The sequence below is a fragment of the Pongo pygmaeus genome, chromosome 14 (genome assembly GCF_028885625.2).
Source record: "Pongo pygmaeus isolate AG05252 chromosome 14, NHGRI_mPonPyg2-v2.0_pri, whole genome shotgun sequence".
NCBI lineage: Eukaryota > Metazoa > Chordata > Mammalia > Primates > Hominidae > Pongo > Pongo pygmaeus.
Genome location: NC_072387.2, coordinates 68,759,620 through 68,773,453, shown reverse-complemented (window position 1 = coordinate 68,773,453; position 13,834 = coordinate 68,759,620). Strand labels below are relative to the sequence as shown.

The following is a 13,834-nucleotide window of genomic DNA, read 5'->3' as shown; positions in this document are numbered from 1 at the left end:
TACATTTTTGGAATCAGAGACAAAACATGCAACATTATTATCCACATAGTAATACTTAGCCGTTGGTACTTATGAACATTTGTTCTTGGAGGACAGGGGAGAGGATGATGAAGAAATGTATCATAAGTGGCTTTGAACTATGGTTCCAGCATTGGGAGGTACAGAATCCACCACCACCAGAACAAACTGAAAAATATCACCTGAGATATACCAGGCATGTGTTTTGTTAAGTCCTTTAATGTAAAGTTCAGAAGTTTCTGTATTTTTTTAAAAAAACAAAAACATCTCATTTAAAATTATTCTGTTTGATCCACTTATATGAAACAGCAAAATGAAAATACAACTTATAAAGTTTTGTTGGATGCAATAAAAGCAATGCTCACAGGGAAATTTATAGCATCAAGTGCATATATTAGAAAATAAGAAAGATCTAAAAAGAATAATCTTTAGCCTTAGGAAACAAGAAAAAGAAGAGCAAATGGACTCTGGAGTAGGTAAGACAAATAACTAATATGTACTCGAGCAGATATCAATGAAATTGATACAGAAAATTAATAGAGAAAATCAAACCCACCAATATCTGATTGAGTCTTTAAAAAGATCAATAGCCAAGCTAACCAAGAGAAAAAGAGAGAAGATACAAATTACCCATATCAAAAACGAAAGAGGGACTATCATTACTGTTCCTATGGATGTTAAAAAGATAACGGAAGAATATTATTAACACGACCAAGCCTACAAATGTGATAACCTAGATGAAGTGGACCTTGATAGATGCCGTCTACCAAAAGTCACACTAGAGGAAATGGATAATCTGAATCTATTAAAGTACTTGAATCAATAATGAATAACCTTCAAAAACAGAAAGAACAAGGCTCAGATGGTTTCACCAGTAAATTCTATCAAACATGTAAGGAAGAAATAATTTCAATTCTCTAAATCTGTTCAAGTAAATAGAAGGAGAGGGAATAATTTTTAATTCTATGCATCCAGGCTGGGTGCGACATTTGAAAATCCGTTAATGTAATCTATCACCATCAATGAGCTAAAGAAGAAAACTCACCAATAGATGCAGAAAATGCATTTGAAAAAATGTAACATTCATTAATGAGAAAAATTCTCACCAAATTAGGGATAGAGGGGAATTTCCTCAAGTTGATAAAGAACATTTACATAAAATCGACAGCTAGCATCATACTTAATGGTAATGAACTAGATGCTTTTTCCCTAAAACTGGAAACAATGCAGGTGTGTCTTCTCTCACTACTCCTCTTGAACATTGTGTTGGAAGTCCTAGCTAATACAGTAAGACAAGAAAAATAAAAGCTATAAAGTTTGGGGCAGAATAAACAAAACTCCTTCTTCATAGATGAAATGACTGTCTGTGTAGAATGCCTGCCACCACCCCCTGCAAATTGACAAAAAATAAACCTCCTGGAACTGTTAAGCAATTATATCAAAGTTTTAGATTACGAGGTCACCTAATTTAAAAAGCCAGTGGTTTCTTGTATGCCAGCAATGAACAATTGGAATTGGAAATTTAAAATAGTGTATCATTTTCTTAGTAACAAAAACCATACATAGGTATTAATCTAACAAAATACATATAAGATCTGTATGAGGAAAACTACAAGGCCGGGCGTGGTGGCTCATGCCTGTAATCCAAGCACTTTGGGAGGCCGAGGCGGGCAGATCACCTGAGGTCAGGAGTTCAAGACCAGCCTGACCAACATGGAGAAACCCTGTCTCTACTAAAAATACAAAATTAGCCAGGCGTGGTGGCACATGCTTGTAATCCCAGCTACTAGGGAGGCTGAGGCAGGAGAGTTGCTTGAACCTAGGAGGCAGAGGTTGCGGTGAGCTGAGATCGTGCCATTGCACTGTAGCCTAAGCAACAAGAGTGAAACTCCATCTCAAAAAAAAAAAAGAAAAAAAAAAAAACTACAAAACTTTGAAAGAAATCAAAGAAGATCTAATAAAGTAATAGACATTTCATGTTCATAGAAAGCATGTCTCAGTATTGTTAAGATGTCGTTTCTTCCCAACTTGATCTATAGGTTCAATAGAGCCCCAGTGAGAGTTCCAGCAAGTTATTTTATGGATATTGACAAAATGATTTCAAAGTTTGTATGGGGAGGCAAAAGACCCAGAATAGCTAACACAATACTGAAGAAGAACTAAGTTGGAAATCTGACACTCTCTGACTTCCAGACTTAGTATAAAACTGCAATAAGGAAAATATTGTGGTATTGGCCAAAGGAAAAAAAAATAAAAATAATTTTAAAATAATGGACCAGAATAGAGACCCCAGAAATAGATTCGTAGAAATATAGTCAGTTGATTTTGACAAAGGAACAAAGGTAATTCAATAGTGAAAGAACAGTCTTTCTTTTAAAGAAAAGGTACTAGAACATCTACATTTAAAAAAAAAAAAAAAAGTTGCCAGACCTAATATCTTCCACAAGAATTAACTAAAAATTTATCATGGACTTAAATATAAAATGCAAGACTATACATTTTATAGAAGATAAGAGAAAATCTATGTGACCTTTGGTTTTATTATGACGCTTTAGATATAACACTAAAAGTATAATCTATGAAAGAAAAAAATTGATAAATTGAACTTTATTAAAATTTAAAACTTCTGTGGCAAACAGTTAAGACAATGAAAAGAAAACAGGCTGGAAGAAAATCTTTCCAAAACACATATCTGATAAAGGACTTTTATCTAAAATGTACAAAAACTCTTAAAACTAAGAAAATAAACAACCCAGTTTAAAGAAATGATCAAAAGATGTGAAGAGATACCCATCAAAACGTATAGGTGTCAGGTAAATGTATGAAAAGATATTGAAGGGATTAAAATATGCTATTCTGGTATATTGACTATTTAAAGATCCTTGAAAAACAGCAGGTGTAGAAAGATCACTTTGACCTCCTTGCTATTTCTTAAAAGCAGAAGATAACATTTTCATGCAAAAGATGGCCTTCCCGTACCAGAAAGATGCAACATCCTTAATCATCAACAACAAAAAGTCGCAACAAAGAGAATTTTTTAGAGGCCTTGTTAAAAGTAATTTCCCACCTAATGTAGTTGCTTCTTAACAACTATTCTTTGCCCAATCCAGTATATGGGTAACTGACTCTATTTCTTTCAGTCTTCATTCCTTTGATGGCCTTTGTGCTACGGAAAACTTGCATTACACGTTTCTCCTGTTAATCTATCTCACGTCAAATTAAATTGTCAGACCAGCAAGGACCCTAAGAGGATGGAGTTGTAATTTTTCTGTCCCTATAATAGTCAGCAGCGGATGTCATTAAGGAATTGCAAACTAAAACAATAAGACACCACTGCATATGTACTGGCATTGCTAAAATACTAAACACTGACAGCACCAAGTGCTGGTAAGTATATAGTACAACCTTCATTCATTGCTAGTGGGAAAGCAAAATGTGGCATATCAACTTTGGATAACTGGCAATTACAAAGCTATACGTAGAGCAAACCACCCAGTAATCACACTCCTAGGTGTTTACCCAAATGAATTGAAAACTTAAGTCCACACAAAAACCTGCATACAAATGTTTTCAGCCATTTTATTCATAATTGCCCGAACTTGGAAGCAAGCAGTGTGTCCTTCAATAGGTGAATGGATAAACTGTGGTATATTCATTTTGAATATTATTCCATATTAAAAATAAATGATCTCTTTAAGCCAAGGAAAGACATGGAAGAACATTAAACTCATATTGCTGAGTGATAGAAACCAGACTGGAAGGGCTATCTACTGTATGATTCCAACTATGTGATGTTCTGTAAGTGGCAAAAGTCTAGAGACAATAAAACATCAGTAGTTGCCAGGGGTTCTGAGGAGAGGGAAGAAGGAAGGAATGAATAGGTGAGACACAGAATTTTTTAGGGTGGTAAAACTATTCTGTAAAACACTGTAGTGATGGATGAATAACACTGAGTTTATCAAAACACATAGAACTGCAGAACACAGAGAGAGAACCTTAATGTGGAAACTAGTTAACAATAACGTGTCAATACTGGTACATTACTTGACGCAAATGTATCACACTAATGTAAAATGTTTACAACGGGATAATTTGTGTGTGTGTAGGGAAGGGTATATAGGAACTCTGTCTTCTGTTAGTTTTTCCTGTAAAGCTACAGTTGCTCCAAAATATAAAGTTAATTATTAATAAATTTTAAGGGTTAAAAAACCTTTAATTTAAAATTAATGTGTTTGGTCCATTTGTATAAACAATCTAAACATGTTCACTTTCTAAGCACTTTCTCCAATTTTTGTTAATTGTTCCCATGAGAAATTCTTATCATTAGATTAAGAAATCCGTGCTCTAAAATAGCAGTTTAGTTATATAGCTTTGGCTGGACAATATTGGACTCCAGTGAGTTTTCTGAAACTACTCCAAACAAGAATAGTTTTAAAATTTTTGACATGTTACTAAATCATTTTCCTGGAGGTTTTACTGATTTGCGCATGCCTGCAGTGGCTTTCATAGACTGGCACTATGAAAGTGCCAGTCTCACTGCAACCCTGCCATGACTCGTTGTTCTTGGTGAGAGTGTTTTTGTTAGGTGGAGAGTGCTGATATAGTTGGTGAAGCAGTATCTTGTATCTTTTTTATGTCTTTGATCGTCCGAGTTTAGCATTTTAAAAATATATTTGTATTCTAATCATATTTGTTCCCTTGCAGATTGTTTATTCTAGTACTTTTTCCCATTTGCCTGTTATGAATGTCTGTTTTCTGATCTCTCAGTACTAAAAGAACTGAAAATAGTCCTTTTTTATGAAGAACATTGAGCTGTTTTATATCTTTTGCAGGAAAAAGGGGGCAGTATGAACAGAACAGTGCAATACAATAGATAATGTGGTATGCTAAACTTTTACTAAAATGCACAAATGCTTTCTATATAGAAGTTTCTACACTCAGTGTAATTCAAGAGAAATGTGTTAAAAATATAATTCAGAGAAAGTGTGTGGGGATATGGTAGCATATTATAATTATGGAAGTCCACATTATTTAAAGCACTTTCTTGGTCACTTAATGTTTTAATTCTCATTATCATTTTAAAATGAAAATTAAGTAATTAATATAAATTGTTTTTATATATGAGTGCCATAAGTAATTTAATATTTATATGCCTTAGTATCTAATTTACATAATATCAATTGGTTTCTATCTTTAAAATTATTAAGAAAGTTGTATTTTAGTATTAACGGTTGTGGTTATGGCGATGGTATAAGCACCTCGGGCTTGTTTTGTTGTTTTTTTTAAGAGCCAGGTCTCACTCTGTCACCTATGCCGGGGCGCAGTGGAGAGATTATATAGCTCACTGCAGTCTTGAACTCCCAGGCTCATGCAGTTCTCCTGCCTCAACCATCTTGTTTTATTTACGTCAAGATTTTCATTGCCATTTGTATTGGAGTGATACTCAGTTTTGTTTTGAAAAATTTCATTAGCACAATGATTATTTAAAATATATATTTAAAAATATTTATATATATAAATAAATATATATATGTAAATAAAGCAAGAGCCCATCTCAAATACACACACAAACACACACCAGGCACAGACACAAGCACACATACATACCAGAAAACAATATCCATTCTATAATGGTGGTTGGTTTTGTTAGTGAATTTGTACTACCACATTGACTTTTTGAGCTTCCTATCTGAGCAACTGTGATATAGTCTTTGTTAGTATGTCTTCATACATTCATTTTCACGTGGATACCTTTATTTTTAGAGATGCTATTTTATGCATACACTATCCACTTTTTTCTGCAAAAGATTTGAGATGGGATATGATGCTGTTAAAATATAGTGGCATAAATCCATTGAAGGTTAAACTTCATAGATACCTTTTTCTTCAATCATATGATATTTTGTCAGCAGTAATCCATTAGAAATATATAAAGAGTTGCTATTTGATTGATATGATTCAGAGGGCATTTTATTTATTTTACAGATAAAACAATAGAATGTTGTGCTCTTAGAACTAGAAATGACCTCAAGGGAGTGTGGTGTCTGTTTTTAGATGCTTTCCAGGCTAGAATTAGCAGGTTAAAGGGTGCTAGTATTTTAAATTGCATTAGTGCTCTTTTGTTGTTTTACTACCATTTTTTGAGAATTTGGTTTATTTTGTTAATAATAAGCTAGACTAAAGATTTCTGTAAAGGAACTATATTTTATAGTGGATAAGAGCTTTGTATTCACTCAGACATATGTTCCAATCATTGGCTCCATGTGATCCAGTGTAAGCTATACGATCTCTCTAAATTTCCGTTTTCCTTTTTAAATAATGGATATAATACTAGTTTGGGGTTTTATGTTTTAAGCACTTAACATGTGTTATATTATTTGGCTAGTGTCTGTCTCATAGTAAGTACCAAACAAGAATTGCTACTGTCATCCTCAGCATTAATATTATTCACAGGTTGTATTCTTCTAAAATGTTAATGGTGCCATTACAAGATTTTTCAGAATTTTGTCTTGTTTCTGGTGTTCACTAATGTCCACAGCATCTAAACATCTAAATATTCAATGCTGCTTTGATACATACCTAGATTATAGGAACATAATGATGCAGAGTAGAGTTATTAATGTGATGATATTCTTAAGATGTAAGTTTCATTATTTCAAACAGGAAGGGATTCTAGTTCCTTGACTTCTGAAGATCACCAAGATGCTTAGTTTTTATTTTAGGGTTTAAATTTAAATTATTTCCATGTGACTAAAATAAATGGAATATTCTTTAAATGTCATCCAAGTTTGTGCTGAATACCTCAAAAATATCCCCAAACCTTGCACTGTAACTACAAGGGAGTTTTACTCCAGACTGACAACTAGGCCATGATTTATTACAGGATCCACTTTTAACATTATTTTGTATGGAATGAACAGAGTGGTTGGAGAAACTCCATCCGTCTTTTGTTTATTTGACGTTTATGCCACATTAAATGTACCTTAAAGAAACAATACATAAATAGGAAATTCTATTTAACAGTGATGATTACTCATCAGTAAGATAAATCTCTTGACAATAATACAAAAGAAATCCTGTCAAGCACTGACTGTTAAAGTTTAAATAAAGCATACTTTTAACCTGAACATATTTTTAAAGCAAATATTTTATTTTCTTTCCAAGATTTAGCATTACAAAGTTTACTTAAGTTGTTACTCATCTTCAACAAAATTAACACTGTCTTCCAAGCTTTACTTGTTCTAGCTCAGAAACTGATTATGATATGAGTGAGTGTGATATGAGTAGGAGTAGAATGTGCCTTTTTAGTTGGTAATTTTCATTAATGAAATGAAAAAAATATTGAGCAAATGGGTAAGGACCTAATACATTTTATGCTTTCATGCATTTGGAAGACTTTTAAAAAGATGATTAGAGAGGGGAGGGAGAGAATAGAGCAGTTGAGGCAGGAAGAGTATTTTTGCAGCATTGTGAAATTTTTCTAGAGAATGTTAGAGCATAAATGAAGAATCTCTGCCCTGGAGTTTAGAGCTGCATAGTAGTTTATAAATGAGACACCATGCATGATCAACAACATGCTTCTTTTCTGAACCTCTTATTTATTAGGCTTAGTTTCAAATTTATTTACTTGAAAGTTTGAGTGGTGTCTTTCAATTGTTAAATACCCATTTTGAAATGATAGGAATATCGTGCTTCCCTTTACTATTCAGTGAGTGTACTTTTTAATACTAGATTGTTCCCAGTATGCTGCTCGCTACTCAGTTGATGTTTTCAACAAGACAACCCATGGTAGCACCCTCCTCCTAAATCAGTGTTTAGCTTTATAATTGTCTCTGAGTTTGACTTGAGTATTTAACATTTATTAAACTAGTAGTTGCTACAAACTACATTGTTTTCCATGATTCTAAATTCTGAATTCTCATTGCTTGCAAATAAAGACCAAGATCAGTCCAGTTGGTTGTTCTTCCATCATTGAGATTTCTTGATACATTAATCCTAGCAGTTGCTGGCTGTTTAGCTATATCACAAATACCATTGGAATACTCTTTCTAGGCTTTACAAATTGTGAAGGTAGATGGTGATTGTCTTAGCATTCCACACAGGCTACAAGGGTATAGACTGGTAACAATGGGTTGCTGAGAGTTCAGAGTAGGAACGGTGTTCCCCAAGTAGTCATTGCTGTAAATGAGGGTAGGTGAGATAAAGGATCTTTGCTACTAGGGTGCTTTTTAACAAAACAGAATACAACTTTCATGTTAACTTTTGGTGGCTGTACAAAGAGAAAACTATTCGTAAAAGTTTGCTGCTTTTAATCTGGCCTTACCTATTTAAGATGATAGTATGAATGAAATTATAGGATTGTAAGGAAACTTAAAAATTGTATTTGACATTCATGAGTCTATATGTAAAAACAGAAGCCCATAGAATGATTCCAACTGACCCAAACACACAGAAATAACTCTGAAATGAGATTATTACTACATTTCTCCATTCTTCTAGTTTTTAAAAATTAGATTGTACTGTGTCTGCTAACTCTTAGTTCCACTCTAATGTATACTTAACATTTTTAGAGTAAAAAGTGACTTTAGAGTTTCTATGTTGTTTCATTTTCTTATTTTACCTGTGTGAAAGCTAAGGTCCAGTGACGTGCTCAAGACTATTAATTAGTCAAGGACATGCTTTAACATTCCAAAATCATCCACATATGTTAGTGACAATTTGTCTAGGTAGTCAATGGAGTTATATTTTTGAGACATCCTCTTGTAAAACACTCAGCTCTATGTTGTGAAATCTGTATTTCTTTTAAACAAGGTACCAAATCATGGATTAAGTGTTCATATTCAGTCTATTTTTAAAGTACTGGGAACCACTGTATAAGTTGCATGTTGTGTAGGTCAGCATAGCATTTGAACCTATTACATGTGTCATGATGTGAAAGTAAGGCTGTCTAGGTGGGTAGCTCACTGTTCCCAGGGCTATGATAGTTTTTGAATCAATAAGTAGTCAGTATGTTAGTATGTCTGATGGTATGGAAATCTCCCATTCTTCCACTACCAGACATTAACAGTTATTTGGTATTTTTCTGATAGTGATAGAATATTTAGTGAGGTTGGATTTTTTAAAATATTACTTATGGGAATTTATTTAGGAACCAATTTTAAAGTGGGAAATTCTTGGAAAGGAAGCAAGTAAATAGCGCTGTGCCCAATTAGGTATGCCTTGAATTTCCAGCTCTAAATTAAATTCTGGTAGAAAAGACTGATTTTTTTTAACCCTTTATTTGTATCTCTGCTCTGAATGATTACTTAATGGTAGGGAATGCTACCGGATTACCTATTAGTCCTGTGTTCATACCACTCCTCCTTGCCAATACTTTCTATCCCAACACTACACAAAACCCAAGCTAACTTTTATCATTGTTGAAGTTTTAGCTTAACTACCTCTCCCTGTGATTGCAGTCCTTGGCCATTTCAAATTAGGATTGGTCCACCCTGGTCGTCTCAAGCCCATATCCTCTTTTTTCATTCATTCTACATACCTGTTTATGTTAATTTGATCAACTAATTAGCTTTGGGAGCAAAGGGGTCACAAGTTGGTGCCCCAGTTTATTCCTCTGAGGTTTAACCATGTATTTTCAATAGGTATCTTTCAGGGATAAAAAGTTGGTTCTTGGAGAGCAAAAATGTCTTACTTGTTTAACCAGTTTTTAGGTGTACAACACAGATATGCATACAGTATATAAACATAAATGCATCACCTTTGTGGTTTTAAAATTTTATAGGTGCAGTTAGGAAAAAAATGCCTAAAAACTTCTTAGGGGGCAATCATGAAAAAAAATAATGAAAGCACTGTTCTATACATAGATAAATTTATGCTCTTTCAAGACATTTCCACCTGGATACTACCGAAAAGCTTCAAACTTACCTTGTCCAAAACAATTTTCTTCTTTGGCCACCTCACACAAATCTGTTTCTTATCCTTTCTGACACGTTAGTTAACAGCATCACCTGGGTTTCCACACCCACGTGATCTCATTGTCCCCATTTCCCAGGCACAACCTCCATTCAGACTGCCCTCTTTCCCTGCCTGATTATTGCCACGGGTTTTTAAATTACTCTTCATGCTTCCGTTAGTACTCTTGCCCTAATCTTTTTAGCCACACTCACTGGAGGGAGCTTTCTAAAATGTATATCTGATCATCTCTCATCTAGATGGAAAATTTATATTGCTTCAAAATCAAAATCCTACCTCCATTGCATGCCATTATCTTTCCTTTTATTTTTTGGTCTTTTCAGATTTATATCTTTGTCATGTCCCTACTTGCCTTCCCTAATACAGATACACTTTAATTCTGGAGTCACTCAGCCGCCTCAGATGTGTCATATCCTTCCTCATCTATAGCCCTTGTAAATGCTGCTCCATTAGCCTGTGTTAATGCACTTTTGTATTTTTTCCTTCCTTTCCCTAAGCCCATACAACTTCCTGTCTTTGAAGTTTCAGTTCTGTTGTCATGTCCTCCTAGATGAAAGTTGTGATTATTTTTACTATACTATTTGTCACACCAAGGCAAATACGTATTTTTTTAACTAAACAGCTTCTTGAGGAAAGTCTATGTTTTATTTGTTGTTAGGTCTCCAACTACTACAGTAGCTAGTAGGCATTCTATGAATATGTGCCAAGTGATAAATGGATGAATGCCCAGGGATGTTTAAATACTACTATTAAATAGACTCATAGGTTACTCTGTTTTCCTAGGCATTTTGCCATATTTTTTTTCTATAAAACATTGCATGGTCGATTAAACTTATTCCTTTTTTGCAACAAATAATGATTTTCACCAAGCAGCAAGTCAAAAGTAGTTTTTCGAGTATTTAAATATTTGTTTTTCAAAAACGAAATCAACTAATTTTACAACTTTTAGTCCTTATCTACAAAATATAGTATTAATATTATTTAAGTAGACAGAATATCAGCATACTTATGACTCTGTGTTTTTTCTCCCTCCTGTTCTATTTAGCTAAAGGACACAAAATCAGCAGATCAGAAAACAACGCTACTTCATTTCCTGGTAGAAATATGTGAAGAGAAGTACCCTGATATACTGAATTTTGTGGATGATTTGGAACCTTTAGACAAAGCTAGTAAAGGTTTGTGCCTTTTTAAGAAACATTTCATGGCTCTGGTCTAAAGCGCTAAAACACTGAAAATTATACCTTTTATTTGTACATACTTTCCACTTTGTCAGTGTTTTCATACCCAATATCTCATTTTAAAAATAGAGAATTGTAGGATATTATGAGTTGTCATGATTGGAGCTATGAGTTTAATTTGTTTAGTTAGATGATGAGGCCTTGTATTATAAAATACTTTGTTTTACAGTTTAAACCTTACAGATACCTGCTAGCCCTACCTTCTACTGCTGAATCTCCTCCACTTTTTGGCCAGGGCGATGCTCTCTTGATTCAATGTCATTCATAGGCACCGATAGCCTATTACATACCTGAGACCATAACCAGCAATCAGTGTCCCCACTTGCTTGAGTACCAAATCTATCTCTGCCCAACTTGTTGGTGCTCTCTTTTTTTGTTATAGAAGACACCATACTGCCAGAGTTTCATTTCACCCTTTCCTAATGCCCAAATTTCTAACCTGATTCTAGTCTCAATTGTGGGCTTAGATCAGGTTGTAAAGGGTCATAGAACAGATAGAGCTATTATTAATACTTGGTATAATATGATTTAAATATAATTTTTTGACTACCTTAATAATTCAATTTTCTTTTTCTTTTTTTGAGACAGAGTCTCGCTCTGTTGCCCAGGCTGGAGCGCAGTGGCGCGATCTTGGCTCACTGCAAGCTCTGCCTCCCAGGTTCATGCCATTCTCCTGCCTCAGCCTCCTGAGTAGCTGGGACTACAGGCACCTGCCACCATGCCCGGATAATTTATTATATTTTTAGTAGAGACGGGGTTTCACCGTGTTAGCCAGGATGGTCTCAATTTCCTGACCTCCTGATCCACCTGCCTCAGCCTCCCAAAGTGCTGGATTACAGGCGTGAGCCACCGTGCCCGGCCTCAGTTTTCATTTATATTTCACATTGATTCTGTCAGCTTTACTTGGTGTCAAACAACCAATTTATGAATATATTTTGGAAAACAACTCATCTGGAATGCTGGAATATCTGTATTCTTTTTTCGTTGGCTACTAGTCATTAGTAATATGAAATTGTCTTTATAACCTCTTTATTTTCTTTTTAATATTGGAATTCATCAACTTGAAGGATATTTTATTGTTTTCCATATTAGAGTGACTATTTCTTCTTTAAAAAAATCAATTTTATCTTTTCCTGCTCCCTTTAAATTGTTCTTCTTCTATGAAATGAGGATTATAGAACTTTATTGACAAAGAAGCATGTGATTGGATGAGATGTTCTTTGAAACTTTGTTCTGAGATGTGTGTTTCTTTGAAGTAAATATTTCATATGGCCTGTCTTGATTTGTAAGACAAAAAATAAGCTTTTTACTTAAATTTTTACTAATAAATCCTAGTGTTCTAATGAATTATTGAATTACTCACTTTACCCCTCTGCAACCTGAAAATGTCCTTGCTGTAAGAAGAATCTTTCCATATATATAGTTATAGATGTTTTAATAGGATTCAAGAAGGGAAAATAATTGAAATTATTTTCTTGTATTAAATCACCTGAGATAGGGCAAAAGGGCATTGAACTGAATGGGTTGTAAACATTCAAAATCACTCAGTGATATTCAGAATAACTTTTAATTCAGGGAAATCAACTCTCCTAAAGAGAGAATTCTGATATTTTGGATTTTTTGACCAAATGGGATGAAAAAAATTGGAAATGAGTATTCTTGATGGACATCAAGCAGTTTGATAGATAACAGAGTAGTGGATGAAAACATGGTACAAAGTGCCTTGAAATACACCGGGAGTTTTTTTCCTGGGGAAAAACATGGTTGAGTAGATGTACTTTTTATTGTAGAATTTATTGTTTAGCAGGTTTTGCTGTAAATGAAGTTTTTGAAATATGTTGACTCATACTTAAAATTCTTTATTAATATTATAATTTGTTCTTTAAAAATATTTACCTTTGATAAGGACTTGCGGAATTGTAACTTGATTTGGTTCTTCTGGGTATTTTTCTGTTTGTTGTTTTTGTGTTTCAGCAGGGCGTTCTGGGGTTTTGGGACTTTTTAGTTTCCATCTGTTAAGAGTGGAGTCTAGTGTCTGTGTATGGGTCAGCAGATACCGTTAGTATGTTTCACAGGGAGCAGCCAACTTCATCTTTAACATAGAAAAGCCATCACTGAAGTACTTTTTATAGTATAGGTGATTGTTAAGCATAACTTTTTTATTATTATATTACTTTATTAATGAATGAGATTTGAGGAGAAAATGTAATATTTTGAATGAGGTAAGTGTGTTTGCTTTGGAGTATTTTAATGCTCTTATACATGTATTATATATCATCATTTAAAAGTTTCCAGATTTGAAACCTCCTCAGTGAGCTATCACATGAATTAAAAAGTACCTTTGTTTTTGAGGCATAACAAATCCTGGTCATTAAGTACTCCTAGATCAGCAGGGAGAACTTTCATTGCAACTAATGAGCTTACCTGTATGACAATTTTCAAAAATCTACTTCATTAGGACTGCTTCTTTTCTAAGATATAATGGCTTACAGCTTTTCTGTTGCATTTCAGTGGAAATATTTTGAGTCATTATTGTATTTCTGTATACCATTGTAATATTTCTCTGTTTTTGGACTTCTAAGGTTCAATACATTTTTCCTTGTCTA

General features: G+C 33.9%; 1 protein-coding gene across 2 annotated transcripts in view; it reads left to right on the top strand.

Moving 5' to 3' along the window:
* Nucleotides 1–13,834, top strand: part of DIAPH3 (diaphanous related formin 3) — a 484,172-nt gene that overhangs the window by 285,563 nt on the left and 184,775 nt on the right. For both annotated transcript variants that reach the window (XM_054446718.2, XM_054446717.2), the window contains one exon: nucleotides 11,036–11,165. In XM_054446718.2, coding sequence (XP_054302693.1) covers nucleotides 11,036–11,165 — 130 coding nt within the window. The remainder of the gene's footprint in view (nucleotides 1–11,035; nucleotides 11,166–13,834) is intronic.